This window comes from Hemiscyllium ocellatum, chromosome 14 (assembly GCF_020745735.1).
Source record: "Hemiscyllium ocellatum isolate sHemOce1 chromosome 14, sHemOce1.pat.X.cur, whole genome shotgun sequence".
In the NCBI taxonomy this organism is placed as follows: Eukaryota; Metazoa; Chordata; class Chondrichthyes; order Orectolobiformes; family Hemiscylliidae; genus Hemiscyllium; species Hemiscyllium ocellatum.
The window spans coordinates 74,868,155-74,891,894 of record NC_083414.1 but is presented as its reverse complement, the minus strand read 5'-3'; the positions used below and the strand labels follow the sequence as shown (position 1 = coordinate 74,891,894).

The window sequence follows — 23,740 nt, the reverse complement described above, 5'->3', positions numbered from 1 at the left end:
GATATTGGACACCCTCCAGTTCAGATGCAACCCATTCACCTTGAACAGGATACCCTGCCGCAGAAAAGATCCCACTGATCGAAAACGTTGAATCCCTGGCCCCGCACCGATTCTTTAGCCAAGCGTTCAACTGTCATATCCCCCGACCTTCACTAGCACATGGCACACCAACAAGGTCCTGGTTTTCAACATTTTCCTAGCTCTCTATCATCACTCTGGAGGACCTCATCCCTATTTCTATTTAAGTTATTTGTGCCAACGTGCACAATGACTTCTGGCTGCTCACCATCCCCCTTAACAATGTTCTGCAGCCGCACTGAGACATCCTGGACTCTGGCAACTGGGAAGCAACACACCACACTGGACTCCCATTTGAGGCCATAGAATAGAACACAGAACAGTACAGCACAGTATAGGCCCTTTGGCCCACGATGCTGTGCTGAGCATTTATCTTAATCTAAGATCAACCTAACCTAAACACCTCTCAAATTACTGCCCTCCATGTGCTTGTCCAGCAGTCGTTTAAATGTTCCTATGTCTCTGACTCTACTACCACCACTGGCACTGCATTCCACACACACGCCACTCTCTGCATAAAAAACTGACCTCTGACATCCGCCTGTATCTTCCCCCACTCACCTTAAAATAAGGACCTCTCGTGACAGCCATTTCTGCCCTGGGGAAAAGTCTCTGGCTATTTACTGCACCCATGCCTCTCATTACCTTGTACACTTCTTGTCAAGTCACCTCTCTTCCTTCTTCTCTCCAGCATGAAAAGCCCTAGCTCATTCAACCACTTTTCACAAGACAAGCCCTCCAATCAAGGCAGCATCCTGGTAAATCTCCTCTTCACCCTCTCTTAAGCATCTAAATCCTTCCTGAAGAAGGGCTTATGCCTGAAATGTAGATTCTCCTGCTCCTTTGATGCTGCCTGACCTGCTGCGCTTTTCCAGCAACACATTTTTCAGCTCTAATCTCCAGCATCTGCAATCCTCACTTTCGCCTAGTTGATTTTAACCTACTGCGAATCCTCTTGCAAGGATGCCTTCCTTGAAGAAGCTCTCCTCCTCCCTCTACATTCCTGAAGAAGGGCTTATGCCCAAAACTTCAATTCTCCTTTGATGCTGTCTGACCTGCTGCGCTTTTCCAGCAACACATTTTTCAGCTCTAATCTCCAGCATCTGCAATCCTCACTTTCGCCTAGTTGATTTTAACCTACTGCGAATCCTCTTGCAAGGATGCCTTCCTTGAAGAAGCTCTCCTCCTCCCTCTACATTCCTGAAGAAGGGCTTATGCCCGAAACTTCAATTCTCCTTTGATGCTGTCTGACCTGCTGCGCTTTTCCAGCAACACATTTTTCACGCCTTCTTAACAACCCTATTTACTTGGGTGGCAACTTTGAAGGATCTATGCACTTGGACCCCAATATCCCGTTCTTCCTCCACACTGGAAGAATCCTGTATTCAGCATTCAAATTCAACCTTCCAAAATGAAATGAATCGCTTTGCATTTATCCAGGTTGAACTCCATCTGTCACTTCTCAGCCTATCTCTGCATCCTGTCAATGTCTTGGTGCAGCCTATAACAGCCCTCGACAACATCTACAACACCACCATAATTGACAAACTTACTAACCCACCTTTTCACTTCTTCATCCAAGTCATTTATAAAAACTACAAAGAGCTCAGGCCCAAGAACAGATCCTTGCCGGACAACAGGTCACCAAGCTCCAGGCGGAATATTTTCCGACCACTGCCACTCGCTGTCTTCTTTTGGCCAGCAAATTCTGTATTCAGACAGCCAAACTTCCCTGCATTCCAAACCTCCTAACATTCGGAATGAGCCTGTGGGGAACCTTATCAAATGCCTTACTGAAATCCATATACACCATGTCCACTGCATGACATTTGTCAATTTGTCTCATCACTTCTTCAAAGACCTCAATAAGGCTTGTGAGGCATGACCTGCCCCTCACAAAGCCAGCTGACTACCTTTAATCAAACTATAGTCATAAATCCTATCACTCAGAATCCTTTCCAGTACCTTGCTTACCACAGTCATAAGACTGACTGGCCTGTAATTCCCAGGGATTTCCCTATTCGATTTCTTGAACAGAGGAACAACATTCGCCTCCCTCCAATCAGCTGATGCAAAGATCATCTCCAGAGGCGCAGCAATCTCATTCATCACTTCACGGAGTTCCCTTGGCTATATCTGGTCCGGCCCTGGAGACTTATCTGTCCTGATGTTTCCCAGAATTTCCAGCATATCCACTTTCTTAATAACAAACTGTTCAAGCCTGTTAACCTGGTCCATGAGTGTTCTCACTATCAACAAGGTCCCTCTCTCTCTAGTGAATCCTGAAGCAACCACCTCATTTTGGGTCTCCGCTATCTCTTCAGACACAAGTTCTCACCACTATCCCTGATCGGACCTACCTTCTTGCTGATTACTCTATTATTCCTCACGTAAGTGTAGAGCACTTTAAGGTTTTCCCTAATCCTTCCAGTCAAGGCTTTGTGTGCCCTCTTTGCTCTCCTCAGTCTATTTTTGAGTTTGTTCCTATTCATCCTGTAATCCTCTAAAGCTATGCCAGATCCTTGCTTCCTCAACCAGAAGCAAACTCCCCTGCTCTTTCATCCAAGACTCCTTCACCTTACCATTCCTTGTCTATCTCAGCAGGACAAAGTTATCTAATACTCCTTAACATGTGCTCCTTAAACAGCCTCCACATTTCTGTTGTGAATTTCCCATAGAACAGTTGTTCCCAATTTATACTCCACAGCTCCTGTCTAACAGCAGTATAATTTCCCCTCCACCAATTAAGTACCTTCCCATACTGTCTGTTCCTATCCCTCTCCATGGTTATGGAGAAGGTGAGGCCATTGTGGTCACTGTCAATGAAATGCTCTCCTTCAGAGAGATCTGACATCTGGCCTAGCTCATTGCCTAGCACCAAGTTCAATATAGACTTGATCAGAGACCTCCCGGACTGTGGCACCTGGGAGGCAACATACTTTCCGAGAGTCCCACTTGCATCCACAAATCTCCTGTCTATTCTTGTAAGTATTGAGTCTCCTACCACTAGCACTTGTCTATTCTCCCCCCTTGTCTTCTGTGACATAGAGTCAGAGACCTGGACACTATTGTTATCCCCTGGTTGGTCATCAACCTTCCCCCACCTGCCCAACAGTGTCAAAAATGGTATACTTATTATTGAGGGGAACAACCACAGGGGATCCCTGCACTATCTACTGGTTCCCTTCCAGTCCCCTGACTGTAACCCATCTATTTTTTTCCCATACCTGAAAATAGACTATCTCCCTGTAAGTAGAAAGTGAGGTCTGCAGATGCCGGAGATCAGAGCTGAAAACGTGTTGCTGGAAAAGCGCAGCAGGTCAGGCAGCATCCAAGGAGCAGGAGATTCGACATTTCGGGCATAAGCCCTTCTTCAGGAATTCCTGAAGAAGGGCTTATGCCCGAAACGTTGAATCTCCTGCGCCTTGGATGCTGCCTGACCTATCTCCCTGTAACTCCTCTTCTGAGTAATTCAAGATGGAGGACAGGAAAAATTTCTGGCTGTAACAGCTCCTCCTTTTTTGAGATATTTTAGGTGCTGGTGGTGATTTCCTCAAATTCCAGAAGCAGTATTTACTGTTTTATATGCTGTTGCATTGTTTTGGAACTTTGAAAAAAACAACAGCTGTTTCAAAAGGGAGAAGCACAGACAAAGGAAGCACACGGTGAGGTCAGTGCAGGAGACAAGAGAGAGTGAGAGAGAGTGAGAGAGAAAACTGACACCAGAGTGTACCTGCACAGTTACTGACTTTGTTGTTTGAATTCACATATCGCTGAACATCAGAGTGTGTCTGGGAAAATTAACAAACAGTGAAATTCACAACTGACCTTGGAGGAACTGTTTGGGCAAAGTTCACAGCACAGAATCAGATACGTTAATTGTTGTTTTAAGTGGCCTACAGAAAGTCTGCAGCAGTGAGTAGAGTGGGTTCTTTCTTGATTTTTTTGAGATATATCTCTTGATTAAACTTAAAATATAAGCCATAACTATTAAACTATTAATTCTGGGGCAGTGTTTCGTAGAGGAACAAGACAGTATTATTTTCTGGGTCTACAGCTTGTGAAGGAGCAAAAATGGCCTTTAATAGAGTGATATGTACTTCCTGTCAGATGTGAGAGTTTAAAGAGCGTTTAAGGGTTACTGCGGATTATTTCTGCCATAAAGTCTCTTGGCTGCGAATCTTATCAGATCGAATGGAGTGGTTGGAGACACAGTTAGAAGCAATGAGGAATTTGCAACAGCAACAGTATGTGATGGATGACAGTTATAGGAAGGGGGGGAATGTCTCAGACAGTCACATGGATGGGTTAACTCCAGGAAGGATAAGAGAGGTAGGCAGCTAGTGCAGGAGTCTTTTGTGGATATACCCATTTCAAACAGGTTTGCTGTTTTGGAAAATGTAAGAGATGATCGATTCACAGGGGAACGTAGCACAAACAGGCAAGTTTCTGGTATTGAGATTGGCTCTAATGCAACAAGGGGGGCATCGGGTTCCAAGAGATCAATTGTGTTAGAGGATTGTTTAGTTCGAGATACAAACAGGCGTTTCTGCGGCCAGTAGCGAAAAAGCAGAATGGTATGTTGCATCCCTGATGCCAGGATCATGGATGTTTCAGGGTGCAGAATGTTCTCAAGGGGGATAGGGGCCAGCAAGAGGTCATTGTCCACATCAGAACCAACGACATAAGAAGGAAAAGCGTTGAGATTCTGAAGAGCGATTACAGACAGTTAGGCAGAAATTTAAAAAGGAGGTCCTCGAGAGTAGTAATATCTGAAACACTCCCGGTGCTACGAGCTAGCGAGGGCAGGAATAGAAGGATAGAGCAGATGAATGTATAGCTGAGGAGCTGGCGTATGGGAGAAGGATTCACATTTTTGGATCATTGGAATCTCTTTTGAGGTAGAAGTGACCTGTACAAGAAGGATGGATTGCATCTAAATCAGAAGATGACTAATACACTGGCAGGTAAATCTGAAAGAGCTACTCGGGAGGATTTAACCTAGTAAGGTTGGAGGGGTGGGACTTAGGGAGATAGTGAGGAAAGAGATCAATCTGAGACTGGTGCAGTTGAGAACACAAGCAAGTCAAACAGTCAGGGCAGGCAGGGACAAGGTAGGACTAATAATTATTTTTTAAGATTACTTACAGTGTGGAAACAGGCCCTTCAGCCCAACAAGTCCACACCAACTCTTCGAGAGCAACCCACCCAGACCCATTCCCCTACATTTACCCCTTCACCTAACACTATGGGCAATTTAGCATGGCCAATTCACCTAACGTGCACATTTTTGGGCTGTGGGAAGAAGCCCAAGGAAACCCACGCAGACACGGGGAGAATGTGCAAGCTCCACAGAGACAGTTACCTGAGGTGGGAATTGAACCCAGCTCTCTGGCACTATGAGGCAGCTGACTACTGCTGTAAGTAATCTAATTATTAGTCTGGCGGCACAGTGGCACAGTGGTTAGCACTGCTGCCTCACAGCGCCAGAGACCCGTATTCAATTCCCGCCTCAGGCAACCGTTTGTGTGGAGTTTGCACATTCTCCCCGTGTCTGCGTGGGTTTCCTCCGGGTGCTCCGGTTTCCTCCCACAGTCCAAAAATATGCAGATTAGGTGAATTGACGATGCTAATTTGCCCGTAGTGTTAGGTGAAGGGGAATTGGTCTGCGTGGGTTGATCTTTGGAGGGTTGGTATGGACTTGTTGGGCCGAAGGGCCCGTTTCCACACTGTCAGTAATCTAATCTAAATAAACTGCATTTATTTCAATGCAAGGGGCCGAACAGTGAAGGCAGATGAACTCGGGGCATGGTTAGGAACATGGGACTGGGATATCATAGTAATTACAGAAACATGGCTCAGGGATGGGCAGGACTGGCAGCTTAATGTTCCAGGATACAGATGCTACAGGAAGGATAGAAAGGGAAGTGAGAGAGGAGGGGGAGAGGCATTTTTGATAAGAGATAGCATTACAGCTGTGCTCAGGGAGGATATTCCTGGAAATATATCCAGGGAAGTTATTTGGGTGGAACTGAGAAATAAGAAAGGGATGATCACCTTATTGGGATTGTATTATAGACCCCCTAATAGTCAAAGGGAAATTAAGAAACAAATTTGTAAGGAGATCTCAGCTATCTGTAAGAATAATAGGGTGGGTATGGGAGGGATTTTAACTTTCCAAACATCGACTGGGACTGCCAGAGTGTTAAGGTTTTAGATGGAGAGGAATTTGTTAAGTGTGTTCAAGAATATTTTCTGATTCAGTATGTGGATGTACCTACTAGAAAAGGTGCAAAACTTGACCTACTCTTGGGAAATAACGCAGGGCAGGTGACTGAGGTGTCAGTGGGGGAGCACTTTGGGGCCAGCAACCATAATTCTATTAGATTTAAAATAGTGATGGAAAAGGATAGACCAGATCTAAAAATTGAAGTTTTAAATCGGAGAAAGGCCAATTTTGGCGGTATTAAACAAGAACTATCAAAAGCTGATTGGGGGCAGATGTTTGCAGGTAAAGGGACGGCTGGAAAATGGGAAGCCTTCAGGAATGAGATAACAAGAATCCAGAGAAAGTATATTCCTGTCAGGGTGAAAGGGAAGGCTGGTAGGTATAGGGAATGCTGGATGACTAAAGAAATTGAGGATTTGGTTAAGAAAAAGAAGGAAGCATAACCTTAGAAGAATATAAAGGCAGTAGGAATATACTTAAGAGGGAAATCAGGAGGGCAAAAAGGGCACATGAAATAGCTTTGGCAAATAGAGTTAAGGAGAATCCAAAGGGTTTTTACAAATACATTTAAGGACAGAAGGGTAACTAGGGAGAAAATAGGGCCCCTCAAAGATCAGCAAGGTGGCCTTTGTGTGGAGCCGCAAGAAATGGGGAAGATACTAAACGAGTACTTTGCATCAGTATTTACTGTGGAAAAGGATTTGGAAAATATAGACTGTAGGGAAATAGATGGTGACACCTTGCAAAATGTTCATATTACAGAAGAGGAAGAGCTGGATGTTTTGAAATGGTAAAGGTGGATAAATCCCAGGACCTGATCAGGTGCATCTAGAACTCTATGAGAAGCTAGAGAAGTGATTGCTGGGCCTCTTGCTGAGATATTTGTATCAGCGATAGTCGCAGGTGAGGTACCAGAAGACTGGAGGTTGGTTAACATGGTGCCACTGTTTAAGAAGTGTGGAAAGGACAAGCCAGGGAACTATAGACCAGTGAGCCTGATGTCGGTGGTGGGCAAGTTGTTGGAGGGACAGGATGTACATGTATTTGGAAAGGCAAGGACTGATTGGGGATTGTCAACATGGATTTCTGCATGGGAAATCATGTCTCACAAACTTGATTGAGTTTTTTGAAGAAGTAACAAAGAGGATTGATGAGGGCAGAGTGGTAGATGTTGTCTATATGGACTTCAGTAAGGTGTTCGACAAGGTTCCCCATGGGAGACTGGTTAGCAAGGTTAGATCTCACTGAGTAAAGGGAGAACTAGCCATTTGGATACAGAACTGGCTCAAAGTTGAAAACAGAGGGTGGTGGTGGAGGGTTGTTTTTCACACTGCAGGCCTTTGACCAGTGGAATGCCACAAGGATCGGTGCTGGGTCCTCTACTTTTTGTCATTTACATAAATGATTTGGATGCGAGCATAAGAGGTACAGTTAGTAAGTTTGCAGATGACACCAGAATTGGAGGTGTAGTGGACAGCGAAGAAGGTTACCTCAGATTACAACAGGAACTTGACCACCTGGGACAATGGGCTGAGAAGTGGCAGATGGAGTTTAAGTCAGATAAATGTGAGGTGCTGCATTTTGGGAACGCAAATCTTAGCAGGACTTGCACACTTAATGGTAAGGTCCTAGGGAGTGTTGCTGAACAAAGAGACCTTGGAGTGCAGGTTCATAGCTTATTGAAAGTGGAATCTTAGGTAGATAGGATAGTAAAGATGGCATTTGGTATGCTTTCCTTTATTGGTCAGAGTATTGAGTACAGGAGTTGGGCTGTCATGTTGCGGCTGTACAGGACATTGATTAGGCCACTGTAGGAATATTGCATGCAATTCTGGTCTCCTTCCTATCGGAAAGATGTTGTGAAACTTGAAAGGGTTCAGAAAAGAGTTACAAAGATGTTGCCAGGATTGGTGGATTTGAGCTACAGGGACAGGCTGAACAGGCTGGGGCAATTTTCCCTGTAGCGTCAGAGGCTGAGGGGTGGCCTTATAGAGGTTTACAAAATCATGAGGGGTATGGATAGGGTAAATAGGCAAAGTCTTTTCCCTGGGATGGGGGAGTCCAGGACTAGAGGGCATAGGTTTAGGGTGAGAGGGGAAAGATATAAAAGAGATCTAAGGTTGGTATGTGTATGGAATAAGCTGCCAGAGGAAGTGGTGGAGGATGGTACAATTGCAACATTTAAGAGGCATTTGGATGGATATATAAATAGGAAGGGTTTGGAAGAATATGGGCCAGGCGCTGGCAGGTGGGACTAGATTGGGTTGGGATATCTGGTCAGCATGGACCAAAGGGTCTGTTTCCATGCTACACATCTCTATGACCTTATGACTCTCTATTACCCCCTCCACCTCCCGAATGATCCAAAGTTCATTCAGCTCCAGCTCCAATTCCCTAATGCAGTTTCCGAGGAGCTAGAGTTGGGTGTACTCCCTGCAGATGAAGTCAGTGGGAACACTTACCTCCCATCCAATCTAACATCCATTCCTCCTGTTCTAAATTCAACAAGACACTATTGAAAAAACTAGTAACCTCATCAAATCAGCGCACAGAACCTTTTCTTTGGTTAGAGGAGGAGGAGGATGGGTGGGAAGCACTACCTAAGTAGGAGTTTCAGGTAAAGAAACCATGTAAATATATTACCTCACTATTAAAAAATCACACAACACAGGTTATAGTCCAACAGGTTTATTTGGAAGCACTAGCTTTCAGAGTGCTGCTCCTTCATCAGGGTGATTGTGGAGTAGGACTTTATAGCAAAAGATTAGTGTCATGCAAGTAAAATGATATATTTAACAAACCTTGATTGTTGTTCAGTCTTTCATCTTTTAGAATGAGTTACAGGTTTCGGTTCATTCATATGTAAATCCCAGAAATCCTTTTAAGTCATGTTCTCAAGGTAAGTTAAGGTTTTATCATAAACAGGTTTGTGTGTGTGCCTTGAGCACTTCAGGTGTCCATCACGTTCCTCCTCATGCGAACAGATCCTGTGTGCGCATAGGGCTTGTGCATAGTGGATGGCTGTTTTAACATGTTTAGGTTGGAAGCTAGAGAAGTGCAGCATTATCAGGTCATCCATGGGTTTGCAGCAGAGTGAGGTGCTGAGGTGCCCATCCTTGATGGAGATGCATGTATCCAAGAATGAGACAGATATTAAAGAGTAGCCCATGCTAGGTCCGTGGTTGGATTAAACTAATTGATATCACTGTCTAGTTGTTTCAGGGACTCCGCGGATGGGTCCAGAAGAAGAAAATGTTGTCAATACATGTATTGTATAGTATTGGTTGGAGGTTCTGTGCAGCAAAGAAGTCTTGTTTGAACCTGGGCATGAAAATGTTGGCAAAGTGGGGTGCAAGTCTGGTCCCCATGGCTGTTCCATGTGTCTGGATGAAGAACTGGTTGTCAAAGGTGAATACGTTGTGGTCGAGGATGAAGCAGATGAGTTGCAGGATGGAGTTTGGAGATTGGCAGTTGTTAGTGTTGAGTACTGAGGCTGTTGCCGAAATGCCGTCATCGTCGGGTGTGCTGGTGTAGAGTGCTGAAACGTCCATTGCGATGTGGAATGTTCCCAGTTCGACTAGTCCACGAGTGCTGAATCACTATAAGAAATCCGTAGGGTTGCAACAGAAGTTGTGATTCCCAGTTCCGATGTGCCACTGCGAGAAACCGTAATGACCTCCTCAGGAGACAGACACCGGTTGCAACCGATAGGGTAACTTTTTGTTGTCCAGTACTTCCTGGGAGCCGAAAAACTACGCTTTGTTCTTTGCAGCCTGAAATACATTATCGATGAGGATGAGCACCTCGCCAAGACCTTCCCTATGCCTCCACTTCTTGCATTTAAACAACCGCCAAACCTTAAACAGATCATTGTTCGTGGCAAACTGCCCAGCCTTCAGGACAACATCGACCACAACACTGTACAACCCCGAGATGGCAACCACTGCAAGACTTGTCAAAGTGTCGACACAGATACCACCATTACACGTGGGGACACCACCCATCAGGTAGGTGACAGGTACTCATATGACTCAACATACATTGCCTATTTCATATACTGCAGACAAATGTTGCCCCAAGGCATGATAGATTGGCAAGACCAGCAGACACTATGTGAACAGATGAATGGACACTGCACAACAATCACTAGATAGAGGTGCTCCCTCCCAGTCAGGGAACACTTCAACAGTAAGGGACATTTGGCCTTGGATCTTCGGGTGACCATCCTCCAAGGCAGACTTTGGGACAGGCAACAACACAAAGTGGTCGAGCAGAGGCTGATAGCCAACTTCGGTACCCATGGGGATGGCCTCAACGGGACCTTGGATTCAGGTCACACTACAGGTGACCCCACTAAACACACACGCTCTCTCTCTCTCTCTCACACACACACACACACACACACACACACACGCAGACCCTCTCACATACACACACACACACACACACACTCCCCCACAGGCTTATATCCCATCAAACTCTCACACACTTTACCAAGGTTGCACACACAAACTCCCTCACTCTCATGCACACACACTCTCTCCTGCACAAGCACACACGTATAAATCTATGGGGTAAATTTGTATTTGTAGAATTATATTTACAGATACATTCTTATTTTGCTCAAAAAAATGCACAACCGGTAGGCATTCAATGCAGACAGTCAATCCATATAATACTTTGTAAATTCCACTTTGGAAATAAAACCATTCCGAGTCAAGATTGGAATAAAGACAGACTCTGACCTCATAACTTTAAGGCATTGCCTGAGATGTCACTTTTTAAAACATAAAACCTTTACTTATCTTGAGAATGTGGCTTTAAAGGAGTTTTGGGATTTACATATTACTGAACTGAAACCTGTAACCCATTCTAAACGATGAAAGACTTAACAATTGAGGTTTATTAAAAGTATCATTTTATTTTCATGACACTGTGTCTTACGGTCCTACTCCACAACCACCTGAAGGAGAAGCGGTGCACTGAAAGCTAGTGCTTCCAAATAAACATGTTGGACGATAACCCCACAGGGTTGTGTGATTTTTAAGTTTGTCCACCTCAGTCCACCACAGCTTCTCCATATCATATTACCTCACTAACTCAGCAGTCTCATGTCCGTAACTGCTCAGCGTGCGCTCCGTCTATTTACGAGATAAGTTATTAAAGGATTAATTTACCTTCCCAGCAACCTCCTGGCCCTCGCTCTCACCGCTTCCGCTCCTGGTGCAAAAATGGAGGCCGCTGATCCCATGAGGTAAGTTTTTAAAGGAGGAACATACCTTCCTGACAGCCTGCTAGTTCTCACTCTAACAGCTCCTGTTGCTGCTGCAAAAATCTCCTCTCTGTCCCCCTAACTATCAAGTCTCCTATCACTAAGGTCCTGTTTACCGTTACCCTTTCCCACTGTGCCCCAAAGCCAGCTGTAGTGCTACCAACCTGGCTACTGTTGCTTTTCCCTGAACGGTTACCACCCCCAAAATGGTGTACTTGTTTTCAAAAGGAATGGTAATCCAGGGGATTCCTACACTCTCTGCCTACCCCTTTTGCCTTTCCTGGTGGTCCCCCGCTACTCTCTGCCTGCATCTTATGTGTGACCACCTCAACAAAACTCTTATTGATAAAGCGCCCTGCATTTCAGATGATTCTAAGTGCATCCAGCTCCAGCTCCCTATCACAGTTTCCCAGGAGCTGCAGCTGGGTATACTCCCCACACATGTCATCATCAAGGAAGATGGAGGTCTCCCTGAGCTCCTACATCCTGTAGGAGGAACATGGATTGAGATCCATTTGCCACTCGTCAGCCCACTGATATCCCCCTGTAACCTAATGAACAAAGAACTTAGAACATCGATCATAACAACGCAGTACAGGCCCTTCGGCCCTCAACGTTGCGCCGCCCTGTCATACTAATCTGAAGCCCATCCCACCTACACTATTCCATGTACGTCCATATGCCTGTCCAACGAAGACTTAAATGCACTTAAACTTGACGAATCTACTACCGTTGCAGGCAAAGCATTCCATCCCCTTACTACTCTCTGAGTAAAGAAACTACCTTTGACATCTGTCTTATACCTATCTTCCCTCACTTTAAAGTTGTGTCCCCTCGTGTTTGCCGTCCCCATACTTGGAAAAAGGCTCCCTGTCCACCCTATCTAACCCTCTGATTATCTTGTAAGTCACCTCTCAACCTTCTTCTCTCTAACAAGAACAGCCTCAAGGCCCTCAGCCTTTCCTCGTAAGACATTCCTTCCGTAACAGGCAACATCCTAGTAAATCTCCTCTGCACCCTTTCCAAAGCTTCCACATCCTTCTTATAATGCGGTGATCAGAACTGTACACAATACTCCAAGTGTGGCCGTACCAGAGCTTTGTACAGCTGCAGCATAACCTCCTAGTTCTGGAACTCAATCCCTCTATTAATAAAGGGCAAAACACTGTATGCCTTCTTAACAACCCTGTCAATCTGGGTGGCAACTTTCAGGGATCTGTGTACATTGTCACTGAGATCTCTCTGCTCATCTGCACTCCCGAGAATCTTACCATTAGTCCAGTACTTTGCATTCTGATTACTTCATCCAAATGCTATCAATCATTCTCACGACTTAGAAATGCATTAAATTTTGTACAATCTGCGAATTTACTGATCAACCCTCCTACATTAAAGTTTAAATCATTTATTAAAAATAAAAACAACCCAACACTAACTCATGGGATTGTATTGAACACAGAGAGATGTTTTGTGACTGGAAGCCTATCATTACTCTCTGCTTCCTCCCACTCAGCCAGTTGTGGATCCAAACTGCCAAATTCCTTGGATCCCATGAACTCTTACCTTTGCTATCAGTCTTCCATGTGGGACTCTATTGAAAGCCTTGCCTTCATCTACACAACTGCTGATTGAATTTTGAAAGTTGGTCAGACATGACCTCCCCTTAACAAAACCAGACTGACTGCCCTTGATCAATCCCTGTCTCTCCAAATACAGATTAATTCTGTCCTTTAGAATTGTTTCCTATAAATTCCTCACTATTAAGTTTAGAATGGCCGGTTTATCTGGTTTATCCCTTGCTCCCTACTTAAATAATGGCACTGCATTAGCCATCCTCCAGCATTTCTCCCTTGCTCAGAGCGGAATTGAACATTTATTTTTGCAACCACCCCTGTAATTTCCTGGCTTGCCTCATTCAATAACCTGGAATATATCTATTCCAGCCTTGGAGATTTATCCACTTTTAAGCCTGCCAGACCAGATTAGAGTTGTGCTGGAAAAACACAGCAGTCTGCCTCTATTCCTGATGAAGGGCTTTTGCCCGAAACGTCAATTTTCCTGCTCCTCGGATGCTGCTTGAACTGCTGTGCTTTTCCAGCACCACTGTAATCTAGAATCTGGTTTCCAGCATCTGCAGCCCTTGTTTTTACCTAGCCTGCCAGACCAGTCAGAGCCTCTTCATTACTTATGCTAATTTCTTTAACTGCATCATAGATCTTCTTCCTGATTTCAATACCCCGATTGTCCTTCTCACCATTGCACACAGCATTCACTTAGAATGCTATCTACATCCTCTGGGCTCCGTGCACAAATTATCACTTTGGTCCTTAATGGGTCCAATCTTTCCCTAGTTATCTTTTTACCTTTAACGTACCTGTAAAACAATTTAGGATTTTCCTTTATCTTATTTAACAGCATCCTTTTATATCCCTTTTTCGCTGTCTTAATCTTTTTAAATTCTCTTTTGCGCACACTATATTCCTCTAGGGCTTCGGTTGTTTTGAACCATTGGGATGTGCAAAAAGCCTCCTTTCTCTCTTAATCCAATCCTTTTTATTCTCCAATATACAGGATTCACAGCATTTAATGGTCTCACCCTTTTTCTTTCTTGGAACATGTTTGCCCTGTAGTCTCCATATTTTCTTCTTGAATACATTCCACTGCTCTCAGATTTACCTGAACGTATCTGTACCCAGTCTACTCTGACCAAACTGTATCTGAACTTATCAAAATCAGCCTTCTTGAGAACTTTGATTTCAGTCTTCCATGTGGGACTCTATCCATTGCCATAACAATCTTGGATCTAACAGTGTAATGATCGCTGCTTGTAAATACCTCTCCCACTGATACTTCAATGACTTGCCCAGTTTAATTAATAAATTTAAAGTCCAGGATCACTTCCTCTTTTGTAGGAGCTCATACATACTGGCTTAAAAACTTGTCCTGGATTTATTTTACGAATTCCATTCCCTCAAAATCTTTCACATAATGACTACTGCAGTTAATTTAGGGAAAGTTGACATCTCCCACCATCATTGCACTATCACTTTTACACTTCACTGAAATTTGCCTACACATCTGCTCCTCTATTTCTCCTGATTGTGAGGAGGCCTTTGCATACTCCTTTTTGGTTTTTAAGTTGTATCTATATAGCTTCATTTGAAGTGCCTTCGAAGCTGTCATCCCTCCTTACTGTTGTAATAGATTCTCTGTTCAAAATTGCTTCCTCCCTTTTTACCTCCTTCCCTGTCTCACCTGAAAGCCCTGTACCCTGAAATATTGAGTTGTCAATCCTCCCCCTCTCAAAACCAAGTCTCAGTGACAGCAAAAACATCACATTCTTTTTTCATTTGTGTTTGCCTTCAACTCATCTGCCTCTCGTTCATCAGATTACTAGCATTAAAATAATTATCATCTATCCTTGATTAATGTCCTTGTGCCTTAACTGGCCCATAATGCCTATGCTTTCCTGACTCACTGACTTCTAATTTTGGCTGTTCATTCCCCTGTTGATCATTTTCTCAGGATCCCAGCCTCCTGCCAGGTTAGTTTAAACACACCAACAGTACTAATAAATTTCCCAGCAAGGATGATAGTCCTACTCCTGTTCAGGTACAACCCATCTGCCTTCTACAGGTCCCACCATTCTCAAATACTGTCTCAATGTGCCAGACATCTAAAGGCCTCCCTCTTGCAGCATCACTCAAACCACACATTTGTCTGGACTAACCTCCTAATCCTATACTCACTCGCACGGGGCACCAGAATTAATCCAGAGATCACTACCTTTTGGTTCCTGTTCTTTAATCTACTTCTGAGCTTTCAGGAGTTCATCTCTTTTCTACTTATGTTGTCAGCACCAATATGTACCACAACCTCTGTCTGTTTGCCCTCACCCTTCAGAATGCCCTCCGATCATTCAGTGACATCCTTGACCCGAGTACCGGGGAGGTAACATACCATCTTTGAGTCTGTTTGGCGGTCACAGAAATGTAGGTCTGTTGTCCTTACAATTGAATCCCCTACCACTATAGCCTTGCCTCTCTTCTTCCTCCCCTTTTGTGCAGCACATTCACCCATGGAGCCGTGAAGTTAGCTCCCACTGCTTTCACCTGCACAGTCATCTCCTCCAACTGTATCCAAAAATGGTATATTTATTAGAAAAGGGGATAGACACAGGGGGCTGCTGTACTACATGCCTTCCTCTACTGTACCTGGTGGTCAGCAATGCCCTCTCTGCCTATTCAAGCTGCATCTGTGGCATGCATTTTTCAGCATTGTGGGCACTCCTCAGCGAATTCACCTACAACTCCAACTCTGAAATGTGATTTGTCAGTAGCTGCAGCTTGACACACTTCCTATAATTTGTCACATATCATGTGAGGAGCAAGCTCTGCAGTCAAGACTTCTTTTAAGCTTGAGTAACTCTCTTTCCTAAAAAAAGATTTGTGTAAGAATACTCTTAAACTTACTTCCCTTACCCTAGCTGTACTTCCTTACTCTGCTTTGCTTTCTTATATTCCTTCATTATATTGGCTCTAACTTTCATTTAATCCTGTTGTTTCTCAGTTAATTCCTTCTTACAAAAAATATACAAATTTTTAAAATCACAAACCAACAACACACACACATTCCTGTTTCAATTTGCTTTCCCAATCTGCAGTTCTCTGAAGCTGCAGCTGATCTCCCTACTCTCTGCTCATTTGAAGCTGAAGAATATATCGTTTCAAACTATAAGCCCTGGAAAAGACCACACAAACTATGAACGAGAAAATGCCATAAGACACTTCTTACTCCATGCACTGAATTCCTAGAGTGCTCTAAATTTCCAGTATCATCCATTCATTTGGGCTGTATCTCATTCTGGGTGTACCTTCTCCAAACCTCTCGTGTGGAGAATAGTGATCTTCTCTTCTTCTTTCCCTTGGAATCCCTTACTTTCAGCCAAACAATGAGGAATAAACCTATTGGGCCGGTTACTATTCATCACTATATTAATATCATCCTTTATTAACAAAGCTACCCAATTTTCCATTCCTTTTTGCCTATTCTGCAATGTTAATTCCTCTTGAATATCTAGTTATCCTCTCTAACATTTTGACATTTACTGGCAGGGTATTTTATCACTAGCTGTTTCACACTCAAGACTCAGTCTGTTCAAACCCCATTTCCATGGTGTAGGAATTCCTACATAGTAAGTAGCCAAGGAATCAAAATTAGAAAGGGTTGGAAAGTGAGAGCTCAGTCAGTTAGGTTCAAGTGGCATTATTAGAGGAAGTCCTCAATGTCCTCTAGCACCATTGACAGTCAATTGCTGCAACAATCCAGAAAGTCACACCTTATGGTGCAAGTGGAAAATCCAAGACATTACTAAAAGTCTTCTTATTTGAATCTCCAGGTAAACATTGCTGTTAATTATACCTTACACTTTCTTTGCCTGTGATGAATGTTGGCATGGCTGTGAGTGGGCTCCTTAGATCTTTCCTGATGTAGATCTTTTCTGTGGAAGCTGCACAGTTTGCTGGTTTCTCCCGTTGTGCCTCAATTGGTTTTCTCTCACACTGAACAGCTAGCATTAGAAGAAAAGTGATAATGTCATTAGTACAATAAGTATGAGAACTCCATTTGTGAGGTGTGTAGCTTTCAGTATATTCACCAACCTCTCTCTTGGCTTGATACAACTTAAACAGCTGGATGGTTCTTACAGAATGATCAGTCCTGTGATTCTTTATAAAAGACATGCAGTGTTCCTGACACTTGGGACATTTTCCCTGCTCTAGTGTCTCAGGTTCCTCTACTAATATGGACAGACAGCTTTGAAAAGATTGAACAGAAGAAGTAAACCTCATTTTTGGGAATGAGGTGTGCCAGCTGGATGAAGTGATAATATAACTGCAAACTAGGTGAATGTAGAAGGCAGGAGACCAAGTGAAAAAGGAAAGAAGCAATGATAGAGTATAAAAAGAAACTAGCAGCTAACAAAAGAGAATCCAAAAATATTCTAAAGCTAAATAAAGGTAAAAAGATGGGAAAGAGAGGAGAACGGATTAGCAATCAAAGGGGAATTTCAGGGGCTTGGCTGAGGTATTACACTAAAAGTCTGCTTCTCTTTGTTGTCACATTCCCCCGACAATTCAAGTATAATGTAACTCTCCCCAGCTACAATATGGAACTCGATCAACACTTTGGCTCCAGTCAAACCTCCCCTGGTTCTCCAGGTACAGTCCAACTTTACCCTGGCACACCAGGTTCAATGTAATACTTACATTCCATTTTCATTCCCATCTCCAAACATTTTTGAAGTCTGCAGAACTGACAGCGGTTACGATGATGCTTGTTGACGACACAGTCTCGACTGCTACGGCAGCTATATGTCAGATTTTTCCTTACGCTTCGCTTGAAGAACCCTTTACAACCCTCACAGCTGACTGCACCATAGTGACGCCCTTTAAAGGTAAAGGAGCATATTTAGGTATATTGTCAGATCTTGGTGGGTGAGCTTAGTGTTTAACAGAATAAAATCAGTCGTCTCGAATAAAGCTCAATCTGTTTTATGTTTCTGAAAATCGCACTTCAAAAATTATTAGCTGATCCCCGCTTCTGGATATCCAAAGAATTGTACGTCAAAAACACTATTCGCCACCTTAAGTTGTCCCAAGGTATCCCACAACCAATTAACTACTTTCAAAGTGATGTTATTGTTAGCCTGCTGCATTTTCTGTTTATGAACAAGTCCATCTCACAAACAGATCATTTAAAAAAATTAATGCTAATAAAGCAATCAATATTGGCCAGTATAACGTACTGCACAACAGACAGTATAAGTGATGTGGGGCTGGTCTCCGCTCCTGCCTGAAATGTTGACTTTACTGCTCCTCAGATGCTGTGCTTTTCCAGCACCACTCCAATCTTGACTCTAATCTCCAGAGTCTGCAGTCCTCACTTTTGTCTAAGATTCCAGAGACCTAGGTTAATGTTTTGGGATTTTGGATTCAAATTCCACTAGGGCAGATGGTGAAGTTTGAATTCAGTTAATAGCTCTGAAATTAAAATGCTAGTCTAATAGTAACTGTGAAACCAATGCTGATTGTCATAAAAACCCACATTTCACAAATGTTTGTGAGGGAACAAAGTCAGCCATTTTCTCATGGTCTGGACAATAAGTGACTCCAGAATAGCAGCCATGTGTTTGACTCTTAAGTGCCTTTTGAAATGTCCTAGTAAGTCAATCAGTTGTTGTCCTAAATTGCTACAAAGTCTGATAAAAGGAATTAAACTTCTGCAATTAACTAAGCAAATATTAGATTACTTACAATGTGGAAACAGGCCCTTCGGCCCAACAAGTCCACACCGACCCGCCGAAGTGCAACCCACCTAACATTTACCCCTTTACCTAACACTACGGGCAATTTATCCTGGCCAATTCACCTGACCTGTACATCTTTGGAATGTGGGAGGAAACCAGAGCACCCGGAAGAAACCCATGCAGACACGGGGAGAATGTGCAAACTCCACACAGTCGCCTGAGTCGGGAATTGAACCCGGGTCTCTGGCGCTGTGAGGCAGCAGTGCTAACCACTGTGCCACGGTGCCGCCCACCGTGTCAACCCTGTAAAATATAGCCGTGTCAACCCTGTAAAATCCTCTTTATGAACATCTCTGGCCTAATGGCAAAACTATCCAGCAGATTAATCAAGTAACAAACTGACACTGCCTATAAGATATGAGCTGATGAGTTCAATAATATGCCAGACACCAACATCATCATCCTATGCCATGTCCAATGTACAAAACAGACCCAGCATCTTTTCTGAACCCTTTCAATTTAACATCTTTCCTAGAGCAGGATGTTACAGGAACATACTATCCCTGAACTCTTGTCAACTCATTTTTGAAGGACTCCCAATTTCCACCCATTCTTTTACCTGTGAACAGGCTCCCCCAATCAACTTCTGAATATTTCTGTCCAATACCATTAAAATTGGCCTTTCTACAATTTAGAAATTTTAGATTAGGACTACCCTTTTCCACAACTATTTTAAAGCTAATGGAATTATGATCATTTGCACCAATGTGCTCTCCCACTGACATTTCTGACACTTGCTCTGCCTTATTTCCCAAGATAAGGTCTTGTTTTGCTCCTCTTCTAGCACTGCATCCACATACTGAAGAAGAAAATTTTCTTGTACATACTTAAATTCCTCTCCATCCAAGCTCTTGACACTATGGTCCTTACATATTTGCTTCTCAATTTCCTGCTCACTATTGGGACGCTTATATTACGATCCCAAAAAGGTTCCGTTTCTTATTTCTCAACTTCACTGGATGTTCTCCCAGGAATATCCTCGCTCAGTACAAGTGTAACGCTATCCTTTACAAAAAACACCCCACCTCCCAACTTTTCTATCCTTCCTATCGCATACATACCCTGGAACATTAAGCTGCCAGTCCTGTCCACCCGAACCATGTTTCTGTAATAGTTATGATGTCACAGTCTCATGCTCCCAACCATGTCCTCAGCTCGTCTGCCTTACCTGTCAGGCCTCTTGCATTGAAATAAATGCAGTTTAATTTATCAATCTTACCTTGTTCTCCACCTTGGCTGCCTTGACTATTTTAATTTGCTCCCCTTATCTAATGTACCAGCCTCAGACTTACCTCTATGGGTCCCCACCTCGCCCCCTTCCAATTCACATGCAACCTGTCCTTCTTATACAGACCACATCTAACCCAGAAGAGATCCCAATGGTACAAAAATATGAATCCTTGCCCTCTATAAAGCTCCTTAGTGTTACGTCACAGGGTAAACCCTCCAGCTTAATTTAAACCAGCAACACAGAAAACATTTATCCCGTGCAGTAATCTGTGAAACTTCAAGAGGCCAAGAACCATTAAGTAAAAATTAACAGCTTTATTTCTTAAAGTATAACAGAGAATAATTAACTAACAACTATTTACAACTCCTTCCTATAACCTATCTTTTACTTTCCCTTCTATAATACTAGTCCGATAAAACTCCGGATTAAGATTTACTGAAAAATTCAAATTTCAAAACCAGCCAGCTGTTGAACCTTCTCTTTGCAGATTTGCTCTCCAGGTCTGTGTCGATGTTTTTCTCTGTTCAAACTCCTTCTCAAAACAGATACCTTTCAGAGAGTTCTGACTAGCAGCCTACATCTGTTGGTTTTTTGGCAGTTCTCCTCCCAACTGTTCATTTTTTCCCAGCCTTATACCCCCAAAGCATCAGATTGTGTCATTGGCTTTTAATATTGCCAACATACTAAGTTCAAACTTGATTGAAGCTTGTTTTTTTTTGGGTGTATAATTTAAACTAATTGGCCTAATTCAAATTTGTTTTTGTCTCCAGGCAACCAACTACCTGAGCTGCTGGACAACATGTTACATTGGATCTTATTCAGAACACTTAGTGCTGTCAGGTAGCTCTGCAAGTTTTTAGCTCTCTTAAAAGTACAGTACACACACATCTTCACAACATTAGCCACATATTCATCTGTCCCCATCCACCTATTCCTATTCTCACTAGCACATGGCACCAAGAGAAATCCAGATAATACTACCCCCAATGATCTACTTTTTAACCTGCCTAATTTCCTACATTCTCTCTGCAGAACTTCGACACTTTTGCTACCTATGTTATTGGTACCAACATGTACAATGACCTCCAGCTGGTCACTCTTCCTTTCCAATAATATACTGCACACGCTTTGAGACATCCTTGATTCTGGCACCAGGGAGTCAACACACCATTCTGATTTCTCGCTGACAGCCACAGAAACCACTGCCTGTGTCCCTGATGAGTGTCCCCTGTCACAATTGATCACTTCACAATACAGACAGTCAGGGTACCAGAAACCAAGCTGTCAGTGCTGTACTTCCCTTAGAGGCCATCCAATTATGGAACTGAAAATATAAGATGGGGTTAGCCCTGGAGACTCCTGCACCATCTGCCAATGTCTCTTACCCTTCTTAGCAATGATCCATCTACCTGAATATATCTGCGGTTTTTCTACCTTCCTGAAACTACCATCCAGCACACTCCTGGCTACTGTAAATTCCTTGCTGCCTCAAATTGCCGCTCAAACCAATCCATGTGATCCGATAGGATTTGCAAGCAAACATACTGCCTGCAGACACAGTCTACAGGAACATGCTTCCCACATCCTTCCCCTCACCTCCATCCAAGGCTCCAAATGATCCTTCCACATCTGACAATAACCTTACTGCAAAGGAAGAGTACATAACTCTATTAAAATCCATCTCTGTCTCTTTAACAAATTACAAACCCATAAAAATACCTAAAAGCACATACAATACTTTGCTCAAAAACTCAATGTTAGCACAGTCTTACTGCTCAAAACACTGCTATGGGATAAATACCTATCTTTTATATTAAAATTCAATTAAGAGACAGATCTCAGTAAAACATAAGTAACCTCCCCCTACTTGCTATTACAGATTTTTTTAAAAAAAGATTTAAGTTTTATAAATCTTAAAATCAAACATTTAACTGATCAGACTCTGAAATCATATTGATCTCTCCCAGGATCTTACTAATAAAATATACAGGGGTGAGTTAAGGATTGGCAAATGGACAGAAAGCAGAATAGTAATCAAAATGTCATTTTTGTGTTGACAGACTGAGACTATCGAGGTACTACAAAGATTAGTACTTGGGTCCTACTTACTGTGTGACTGGACAAAAAAAAACGGAAGATGGAACATAATGTGGAAAAACAGGTGGTTGTCCATTTTGGCAGGGTGAACATACGTGCAGAGCATTTCTTAAATGATGAGTGATTGGAAAGCATAGATAAAGGAACCTAGGTGCCTTTGTTGATGAGCTTTGAAGGCTAACATGTAGGTGCAGCAAGCTGTTAAGAATGCTAATAGAATGTTAGCCTTTATTGTGAGAAGATTTGGAGTATAGGGTAGTGGAGTCCTGCTTCAGTTATGGAGCACAATGGTGGTTTTCTCATCTCTGGAAAGATTTTAGTGTCATCGAAAGAGAGTGTAGCACAGATTCACCAGACTTGCTCTGGCAGGAACAGCAATTGGGCAAACCAAGCCTGCATACTCTCAAGTTTCAAACCAGGCCTGTATACTCTCGAGTTTCAAACCAGGCCTGTATACTCTCGAGTTTCAAACCAGGCCTGTATACTCTCGAGTTTCAAAGAATAAGAGAAGGGCTAACTGAAACCTTAAATACTTAAAAGGATAAATGTACATAAGATGTTTCCCCTGGTTAGCAAATTTGAACCTAGGGGGCACAATTTAAAAATAACGGGATGCCATTCAGGACCGAAGTAAGGAGAGTGTTTGAACTCAGAGGGCTGTGAATCTTTGGAATTTCCATAATCCTGTATGGTAGAGAATTCAATCTCCGAATGTATTTAAAGGAGAGGTTAACAAATTTACAATTATTAATGGTGTAAAGGATAGAGTAGGTAAAACGCAGAATCATATTTAATGGCATGGCAGGCTTTACAAGCTGAACGGTCTTCTGTTTCTAAATGTCGGGATCTTTGGAAATGTAGAACCAATTCATCAATTATATAACTAATCAACTATCAGAATTAACCCTCATAAGACTAAAAGTGGGATTCAGTAATATTAATGCCATTGATAGTCAAGGGGTGCTAGATGGATTGTGTCTTGTTGGAGAACCTGGCATTTGTGTTGTCAATGCTACTTGCAACTTGTCAACCCACGGCTAATGCGCCCAGATCATTTTGTATTTGGACCTGGACTGATTCAGTACCTGAGGAGTCGCAAATGGTGAAGGGCTTTCCATATGAACGGCTTTTGCTCAAAACATCAATTGTCCTGCTCCTCGGATGCTGTCTAACCTGTTGTGCTTTTCCAGCATCACATTTTCGACTCTAATCTCCAGCATCTGCAGTCCTCACTTTCGCTGAGTTGCAAATGGTGCTAGACATTGCTCACGGATGATTACACATCGTCATTGCTGAACTTATAAAGGTCATTGAAGCAGTTGAAGATGGTTTGGCCTAGAACATTGCCATGAGGAACTCCTGCAGAGATGCCACAGACTGAGTCGATTGATTTCCATCGCAACTACCCCCAACCAATGGAGAGTTTTCCCCTACTGTATACTGAATCTAGTGCTGCTGAATGCTATA

The 23,740-nt window shown here is 43.0% G+C and overlaps 1 protein-coding gene across 5 annotated transcripts in view; it reads right to left on the bottom strand.

The window, feature by feature from the left end:
- The window catches only part of LOC132822429 (nuclear receptor subfamily 2 group C member 2-like), a 198,593-nt gene that overhangs the window by 106,891 nt on the left and 67,962 nt on the right, over positions 1-23,740 (bottom strand). For all 5 annotated transcript variants that reach the window (XM_060835809.1, XM_060835811.1, XM_060835810.1 and 2 more), the window contains 2 exons: positions 17,846-18,025; positions 17,001-17,148 (listed from right to left, as the gene is read on the bottom strand). In XM_060835809.1, coding sequence (XP_060691792.1) covers positions 17,001-17,148; positions 17,846-18,025 — 328 coding nt within the window. The remainder of the gene's footprint in view (positions 1-17,000; positions 17,149-17,845; positions 18,026-23,740) is intronic.